Consider the following 10,000-nt stretch of genomic DNA (forward strand, 5'->3'; position numbering starts at 1 on the left):
AGATTCAACGAGAACTCGGATTCAACGAGATGAGATAGATTCCCGTTTTTTTTCCTTCTTTAAAATCAATAAAAATGATATGGATTCAATGAGCACTTAAATCAGCGAGCTCGGATTTAACGAGGTCGCATCCAGGATGAACAGCCACCGCAGACGTGGCTTCGCTCATTTTTCTCCCACAACGAACTTTATCTATTCTTGGAAAGTATCCATTGCACATTCATCGTGAACATTATTCACTTAACCGATTGCATGCGACCAATCAGCGGCCTTTTTTCATACAATTAGGCTCTCGGACTCGCAATCGTAAGGTCGTGGGTTCGAATCCCGTCAAGGGCCCGACGTTGTGTCCTTGGGAAAGGCACTTTACACGAATTTTCCTCACTTCACCCAGGTGGGAATGGGTACCCGGCTATAGACAGCGAAAGATCTTGTCAGTTTGTTAGTGTTTGAGCGCTTAATCGGCTGCTTGCACTGTATGCTTCCCGGGAAGCTGAGAATGTTTCGGAGTGTTCTATGGTCTGCTGGGGTAATAATATAGTGTAAAGCGCATAGAGCCTGCTGCTGAGCGGGGATATGCGCTATACAAATGCTATCTATTATTATTATTATTATTATTATACAAACACATGCGTTGTTGGCATGCCCACGTGTCTACTCTGGCGTGTGTCGGGGTCGGATGGGCGACCTGCACACGTGTGGCTGTGTGTGCGTGTCGGGGAGGGGAGGGGGGGAAGCACTAGCGTTGAACGTCGCAGATACAAACGCGTCACAGTCTTTCCCCCCCCCCCCCCCTCAACTGATCATTATTACAAGAACAAGCTAGTCTTGACGTAGATCTACTTAATGAATTGTGCGCTGGTCTAAGGAATCAAAAGTTGCCGTATGCTAGGCTCTACACAGCAACATAACTTTTTGGCAAACAATCGAGATGACCCAGCCGTTTGCATTTGAATGAATCAGTCTCTTTTTTTTTTTTTACACCGCTCTTAATATGCCAGCATTTCAGGCACTTCTTGTGACTTCTCTTTATACATTACTTGCTCAGTGCCTGTAATTATCTATCTATACAAAACCTCGTGTTTGCTATAACGAAGACTCGGATTCAACGAGATTTTAGGCCAGGCCCGGCGACCTCATGGAATCCGAGTTCCACTGTACCCGGCTATAGACAACAAAAGATCTTGTTAGTTTGTTAGTATTTTAACGCTTATAGCTTGTTCACTTTCCTCAGTCCGTGTTTAAAAAATTCTAGTTCATTTCACGAAATTTTGCATGGCACTTCTGCTGGCCAGTGACCAAACAAACAAACATATATTCTTTTTAAAATCTTGATCCAGTAATAAAAATGTTCTCTATTTGGGCCCTATAATAAAAGCCGCTCTTTGGATGCATGCACAGGATCACTGATATAGATGACTTTCAATAAACTAGCTTACTGATTGTTCATTTCGAGACAGCGACACCACCCTGCCCCCACATTTCAGTGTAATTTTAAGCTTGTAGATTTCATCCCACGGCTGTCTAGACGTCTCCATGTGAGTCTTGAAAAGTACTCACCCCATCTCTTGAATTGTGTTTTTTAAGCATATTATGTTAAAGTGTGATGTTGAGAAAATTAATATGTCAACTTTTGAATGTTTAAGGTGTATATTGTAGATCCCCTATTTTTTAAAAAAAATGTTACCCACTTTAGGCTAATATCAAAGTAAAGGTGTTGGAACCGTAGTTTGCAAAGACCTTTATGATTTGGTTTTTAGATTCTGTTGGTCATCCAATTTTTAGACCCTTTTATGCAAAAATCTGAGAAGATTAAACAGAGCAATTTCATTTAACCTTGTTTTAACCGCGTTCAGAGAAACGTGAACAAGCTATAATTGGCCGCTTGCACTGGATGCTTCCTGGATGTTGAGAAGGTTTCTGACTATTCTGCGGTCTGCTGGGATAATGATATAGATTCATAGAATATGCCCTTGAGATGGACGAATGCGCTATACAAATGCTATTTAATATTATTATTATTATTATTATTATTATTATTATTATTATTATTATTATTATTAATTATTATTATTCTCATTATTCTTGTTCTTCTTATTATTATCTTTATTATTTTTGTTATCAGTATTATTATTATTATTATTATTATGATCAGTTATTATCGTCAGTATTGTTGTTGTTATTGTTATTATTATTGTTATTGTTATTATTATTAATATCTCCACCATCAGAGGCTGAGCCAACAACAACCAAGGTTATGACTCTGTCTGCCCGCATGGACGACATCTCAGATCCTCAGGCAGTGAGTGACGGTGTTCAGAACAATGTTAAGAACACTGTCAGCTGTGGCAACTCTTGCAACCTGAATGTCTCCTACAGCACTGTGACTTCTGGGGGGATAGGCAAGAGGTCTGCAGGTGGGTATTTAGTAGGTATTTAAATGGAGAACTTACTCTCTCCCTGTACCATCAGGCACAAGAGGCAGAGGGAAGTCGACGCCACACTTGAAAGGTGGTTTGACAGATATTTGATCTGACTGATGGCTGTTTACCTTGTGTGGACCCAGGTTGAATGAATATACAGTCAAACCTGTGTAAAACGGCCACCAATTGTCATGGAGAAAAGTGGTCGTATAACACCAGTGGCCGTTTTAGGCAGGACTGATCAAAATAAAGAAAGCAAACCATTCTCGTCAGAAGTCCAAACCAGGGCTGAAGGATTAGGACTGCCGTAAGGCAAATTCAAAAGGGTTTTTGTTTTCTTTTGAAAAAGGGGAGGAGGGGGGTGGATGGGTGTAAGAAAGATTTTTTGTTGTTGCTGTTTAGTTGGGGGGGGGAGTGCCAATATTTATTTTGTTTTTGAGTGGATTCTAGGGTCAGTTTGCCTTCTTTTTTTTTTTTTTTGCTGATTTTGTGCAAGGGTAAAATAAATTAAATGTTATGTAAGTAAGATGATGAAGACCGAGTGCCATAGTAAAACAAACACTGGGTCGCCACCACTCGGAGAACAAGCAATGCTTCTGTCGCAAGTTATGACATTAACATCCATTGTTACTTTGTTATGTTACAGATTAGGTAAACAAGACAGTGACCAGTCACCTCACACACAATTTGTGCTCGAGTTGTGGACGGACTTATTGGTTATGACAGATCACGCCTCCCTCACCAGCAGTTGAAAATGTATTGTTATGCAAGCCCATTGGTCAACTTGGGTAAACATTCATTGGAGGGACTAACCTATAGCGACATTTGAATGAATTATGATGGCCCGTCCACAGAGTGAGGGGCCAATTCCAAGTTTATGACAAAGCATCAGGCAGTCAGTGACCCGAGGGAGGTAAATTAGACCGTGGTTTGATAAAATAAGGTGGCGGCGGCCACATTGGACAGGTGACCATTTTACACAGTTAAATTATATAGAAAAAAGGCAAGGGGGGGAATGGAAAGTGGCCATTTGTACCAGTGGCAGTATTATATAGGTGGCCGTCATGGCAGGTTCAACTGTATAATGTGAATGATTCAGAGATAGAGAGAGAGAAATAGAGAGGGGGGGAAGAGAGATTAGAAAGAGAAATAGATAGAGTCTGCGGGAGAAAAAGAGAGAGAAAGAGACAAACAGATACATGGACAAACAGACTGAGACACAGACAGAGAGACAGTGAATACTTTTTTTTGTCTCAGATTATGCTATTAACAATTGTAATGACAATAAGTGGTAAAAGAACACTCTTCACAAAATGTGAGCAATTCTGGAAGATACAATGAGAAAGAAAATGCTTTTTTTTTTTCAAAAAAAGTGTTTGGAACTATTTTGGCGGATACATGGTTAGAGTCGCGCACAGAGGGAAATTTTTTTTTTTTTAATGAATATATATATATAATCAATATTATGTTATATTTGTATAATTCTATATTGAGAATCTTGAGCACATGTAACAGAAACATAGTCATTTTCCTAACCTTTTCCAGGTGCTGTGATCTTCTCTATAGTGTTGAATGTTACGTCGCCTTCAAGTGGCATAGACATGGAAAATGCAACAGGTGATTTTTGTTGTTTTTTTTAAAGACTGTTTTGCACATTAGTTAAAATTCTTGTAGGTAGCGTTTGTTATTCATGTCTTTTCACATACACTCATCCTTTTGATATATAACCTTTTCATATTTTGTGAGTGGTGGATTCTGTAGACTTTACTGTTGGGGCAGTCAAGACCTTAGCTCTTTATCTCCGAGGGGGGGGGGGTAAACCCACTACGCCGGGGCCATTTTTTGGTGCTAAATCTAAAAATTACAAAATCGTCATTAAATGGGTCATTAAATTGAAACTAGCAAACCTGTTTCAATATTTCTTCATCTAATGAATGAACTTCCGGTATAAGAGACCTGTTTTGTCAGTGGATGGTCATTACTGACGGGATGGACCTCAAGCATCAGAATTGTTAAAGAATGGATGTGTTGCAAGAAGACATGTCACCTCTTTAACTCACTTGAGCCTATTCCCGTGTATTTATGGGAAGCTCCGCTGGCCCGGTGGCCTAATCCTGTGTATTTATGCCCTTTATCAATCAATATCTCCTACGTTTTTCGGTTACAAGCAATGGGAAATAATGAGCCAACAGTTGTCCCACTTTTTTCATGTCATTAAAAATTTTGTGAAGTTATGTGCTATACTTTTTGAGCTGTAACGGACTAGCATAACCCCTAGACATTGCTGCTATTGCAAAATGTTGATTTTAAAAAAGCTCTTCAGACAAATTAGATGCAATTTTCTTTTTCTGTGAGAGCATTTCTTTCTTTCTCTTTTTTCATTTTTCTTATGTTAGCTTTCACAGTCTCTTTGTGGTTAATAATAATAATATATAACATTTATATAGCGCATTTCCAAAAAAAGTAGCTCAATGCTCTTTACATTGGAATACCCATTTTTCAAAAACCTTTCTTACTACTTCTTTTCTTCTCAAGCAATATACATTAATGCACATACACACACACACACACACACACACACACACACACACACACACACACACACAGAGAGACTATTTTCATCCAGACATAGGAACAGAACAAATATAATGAAAGATAACGTTAAAAGCTTATGAAGGATAGGCCTGTAGGAACAGAAAATGTTTAAGATGTCTTTTGAAGCTATCAAGTGTTCTTATTTGTCTTAGTTTCATGGGTAATCTGTTCCACATAAATGGACCAAGATATGAGAAAGATCTCTCTCCATATGATTTGTATGATTTTACAGGTGTCACAAGTAGGGTGTTATCGGTCGATGATCTTAGGTTTCTCCCTGGTTTATATATACTGATAAGTTCTTGTAGATAAAAAGGAGCAGTTTTATTTACACATTTGAAACACATGACGCAGATTTTAAATATTATTCGTTCTTTTACAGGGAGCCAATGCAGTTCTTTTAATAATGGAGTGACATGGTCTCGTTTTTTAGATCTTGTTATCAGTCTAGCGGCATTGTTTTGAATTACTTGTAAACGATTCAAATATTTGTTGTTCAGACCTGCTAGGAGTGAGTTACAATAGTCTAATCTAGATAGGATAAGAGATGTTACCAGTGTTTTTGTGGTCTCTTCGCTTAAGTACTTTCGAACTAGGCCTATCCTTCTCAGCTGAAAATGAAGGGATTTGGACAGAGATCCTACAAACGAGCCCATTGATAAGTGGTGGTCAATATATACACCGAGATTCCTGACAACTTCTTTACTAGATGTCATATGCCCATATAAATCAAAGTTGACACTTTCCAGATCTTTATTTAATCGTGGATTTTTTATAAGAATGATGTCTGTCTTTTCTTCGTTTAGTTTCAATTTGTTTACTGTCATCCACTTTTTAATTTCATAAAAACATTGTTTAGTGATGGAAATCATGTTTGGTAGATCTTGAATGGTGCCATTAACATACATTTGGGTATCATCGGCATAAAAATGATAATTCAATCCATGATTTTGTAAAATGCTTGCTAAGGGCTGTGTATATAGTGTAAAGAGCACTGGTCCAAGAACGGACCCCTGTGGAACTCCATAATCGAGCCTGACCTGCTTTGAAAAGCTATTTTTAATTTGCACTGACTGAACTCTTTCTAGTAAATATGACTTAAACCATGAAAGCACAGTACCCGATAAGCCAAATGAGCGCTCAAGTCTTGTGAGTAGAATAGCATGGTCAATTGTGTCAAAAGCTGCGGACAGATCCAAAAGAGTTAAAAGACAGATGTTTTTGCTATCAATGGAATCCAATAAATCAGACGTTACTTTTAAAAGCGCAGTTTTGGTACTATGATGAGTTTTATAGGCAGATTGGTAAATTTCCTCAAGACCATTTTTTCTCATGTGAGACAAAACTTGACTTAAAACAATCTTCTCTAGAATTTTTTAGACAAATTGCAAATTCGAAACTGGTCGATAGTTTTTTAATTCATTTTTATCAAGCCCGGGTTTTTCAATAAAGGTTTTACAATAGCTTGTTTGAAAGTATTAGGTACTGTGCCAGTGGCAAGTGACATATTCACTATCTGAGTAATGTGAGGTAGGACAATATCAATACAGGTTTTGAGTACATGAGCAGGCATTGGGTCAAGGTTGCATGTTTTTATGGTTGACCCATTAATACAATTTAAAATATCACTATTTGTAACTGGACTAAAAGAATCTAATATCTGTCCAGTAAATTCTGAAAATTTCAAATTTCCATTTGGCTCTAGGTCGAGAGAAGAGCGTATGGTATTAATTTTGTCATTGAAAAAAGTCACAAATAAACTACAAAGTTTGTCATCTGATGTTGCAGAGGGGAGAGGAGATATTGTTTCTTTTCCCAGAATAGCATTGGTAGTCTGAACGAGTTGTTTGGGTGATTTAACATCTTGTAATTCATGTAGATAGTATCTTTTCTTGTTATTTTCAATGACTGGGTTGACTTTGTCTCGGTGGTTAATAAAGATGTCTCTGTGAACTTGAAGTTTTGATTTCCTCCACCTGCGTTCTGCCTGACGTCGATGTTGCTTGGCTTCTTTGATTTCAAGTGAAAACCAAGGAGAAAAGGGTCTCGATGAAATGTTTCTTTTTACCATTGGCGCATGTTGGTCGATTGCCGCTTTCAGAGTGTCATGAAATGTGTCTGCTTCTAGGGATGATAGACTTGTCAGTGTTTTGCTCACGTCGTCCCGAAGTGCCTGTGTGTCTATTGTTCTCGTGTTCCTTGAAAGTATGCTTCTTCTTTCGTGCTTTGGTTTGGAGATGTTAATATTAGCTATCAGAAGAGAATGGTCAGAGATAGCCTTATCTAAAACCTGATGTTTAAGAACATGTTGGTCAGCAGTGTTGGTAATTAGCAGGTCCAAAATGTGACCACTACGATGTGTCGGCTCTTTGATTAGCTGCTGTAGATTATGATCGTCAAGAATTGAAACGAGGCGTTTGGTGTCTGGTACAGATGGAACGTCAAAGTGAAAGTTGAAATCCCCTATGATGTAAAAGGGGGAGGCAGCTTGTTCTAGTTGAAAGAGTAGATCTTGAAATTCTATGAAGAATTCTTTACTTGTAAATTTATTTTTCTTCAAGTTAACACTTCAATATACCCTAAAAGTGTCAGGCTGCAATAGTTGTTGGGTGAAAAATAGCTCAAGCTCACATGAGTTAAGGGTGTACTTTTTACATCTTTTGACAACCTCAACTTTTTCATAGTCTGGTTGCTCTGTTAGATTGTGAGACAATGGCACTTGAAAAAGAGTTTATTCTGAGACCCCTCTCACTTTCTCTCCTGTAAAGAATTTTCCATAGCTTCAAAGGAGGAATTTTTTTTTTATTACGAATGTCTCAGAATGAGAATTTGTATAAAACATGTTAAAAAAAGACCAAGTGCATATTATTTATTATGAAATCAGAAATCGTTCTTTCACAAATTCTTTTCATTTTCTTATGTAGGTTCCTATGCCAGTTATGCATATTGTGTGCTTGTTTTTCAAATTCAGATGCAGAGATTGAGAATGAGCAGGAGTCTGTCTACCAATTTGAGGATGCAGCGCAGGCACTTGTGAACAATTCAGAGCAACTGTTCACAGTGACTGTGGGTGGACAAACATACAAGGGAGATAAAGATACACTGGCCTTAGCAGTGGACTTTGGCTGTCCTTCTGGAACTGTTCTGGAGGAAGGCCTTTGTGGTACTAGTCGTAGAACTAGTTTTACACTCTGAGTAAAAACAAGAGCTTATGCTGAAATTCATGCTGTAATTGTCACATTAGAAAGTCACTTTTTGTGCTTTGTGTGATATGAAAGAATGCCAAAGACGTTTTATCAATGGAAAAAAGGGAGGGAATTTATATATATTGGTTACTACTATTACTTTCTTGAAGCTTATTTTCGTAGACTTAACCCTATCCATATGTCGTGTTTTACTATCGTATCCATACGAACTCTGTGCCACCACTTTCCAAAAAATAAATTTACTCGTTAATCCGATCCATACGCTTTGCATAGCAGTCTGTCAAAATGATTTTTTGAGAAATACTGAAAGTTTCAAAAAGATCTTCGCACTAGAAGTCTTCTAAAATGTAAATAATACAACCCCGGGCATGCAAAATGACCTCAGGGCATACGGATAGGGTTAAAGACTTCCCTGTACTCTGTGGTCAAAAGTCCCACCGATTTATACCGTTCCTGAAAAATTCAAAAAGACTCAATAAGAAAGTAAAAATAACTATTGAGTGAGAAACATCAAAGCTTAAAGATAGGATGGTTTCCCTTGTCTTGTATGCTAGTTTTAGTTTGATTTCCATTTTGATGTATGCATTTTCAGTATACAAATCCCTGAATTTATCCTCAAGCAAAGCTGCTCTAGCGGGAACATTTGAGATGCGAAAAAATCGCTCATCCTGACAGTTTAACTCATTCGCTACGTATTATTTTCGGCTGGTGGACGAATTTTTTTCGGGAAGGCGAATTGAGATGATGATTAGTGCGCAGTTCAAAGGTCTTTGGGGCCACAAATTCAAATAAATATTAACATATTATATACCGAAATGTTCAGTATGATTTGTAGAATACATCTGTAAAGTTTATTTGTGAATTTTTCAACTTTGGTTCCTGTAAGAGGCGATTATGCAACACAATTTTGCTTGTATGCGGATAAAATTTGAAAATAAAAAATTAACCAACTTCGGTTAAACTCAAAAAGTATGTTTGCACCTAGTCAAATGATACATCAAAATAACCATAAATGAATATAGAACTGGAAAATATTTAAAAATTTGCAGTTATTTACATACATTCCATAAAATTTGCACTTTTGGATCATGACATCCGATTTTGAAAAAAAAAAAAAATGTATTATCTTGAAAAATGGACAAGATGTATTCACAAACAGAAAATAAACCACTAGTATTGTATATGGAATTATTCAGAATTGCATTTGGAATAAACCTACACACGTCTTGAGTGGTACTTTTTGTGTAATTTCAAAAAAAAATTTTGGGAGAAAAAAAAATAATGTGACAATTTAGATCTAGCACTGAAAAATATTGATTTCTCAATAACAGAGCAATGGCAATTTGAGCCCAATTGTATTAATATTCTAAAAAAGAGTCCTACATTTCTTTAGTGTGCAAAATAATGATATATTTTGTAGTGTAAAAGTAGTAAGACTGGGGTCTGGGCTATAATTTGAGAATTGCGATAAAACAAAGTGGCATAAACTTCGAAATTGTGTTTCCAAACTGAATCAAAACTTCCGATTTTCGGTGGAAACGCTTGACCCGGAAGTCAACATTATATTATGACCTTTATTTTAACATGGATATGTGGATTGGAATAGAATCTACGCTGAAATGGAAGATCGGTTTTTGAGCCGCCTAGGGCGGCTTAGCGTACTGACGGCACTTTAGCCGCGCCGCCCCCCACGGCTTGGCGTAGCGAATGAGTTAAGTATTTACTGTAAACTGCCCTGGAAATTTAGTGAGGCAAAGTGAGAAGAACTGTTCTTAA

At 37.4% G+C, this 10,000-nt stretch overlaps 1 protein-coding gene across 1 annotated transcript in view; it reads left to right on the plus strand.

Moving 5' to 3' along the window:
- The window catches only part of LOC101847445 (signal peptide, CUB and EGF-like domain-containing protein 1), a gene marked incomplete at its 5' end in the record, with an annotated part of 45,465 nt that overhangs the window by 26,138 nt on the left and 9,327 nt on the right, over positions 1–10,000 (plus strand). The window contains 3 exon segments of the mRNA XM_005106518.3: positions 2,232–2,417; positions 3,969–4,040; positions 7,990–8,181. Coding sequence (XP_005106575.3) covers positions 2,232–2,417; positions 3,969–4,040; positions 7,990–8,181 — 450 coding nt within the window.

The sequence above is a fragment of the Aplysia californica genome, unplaced genomic scaffold, assembly GCF_000002075.1.
Source record: "Aplysia californica isolate F4 #8 unplaced genomic scaffold, AplCal3.0 scaffold00540, whole genome shotgun sequence".
NCBI lineage: Eukaryota > Metazoa > Mollusca > Gastropoda > Aplysiida > Aplysiidae > Aplysia > Aplysia californica.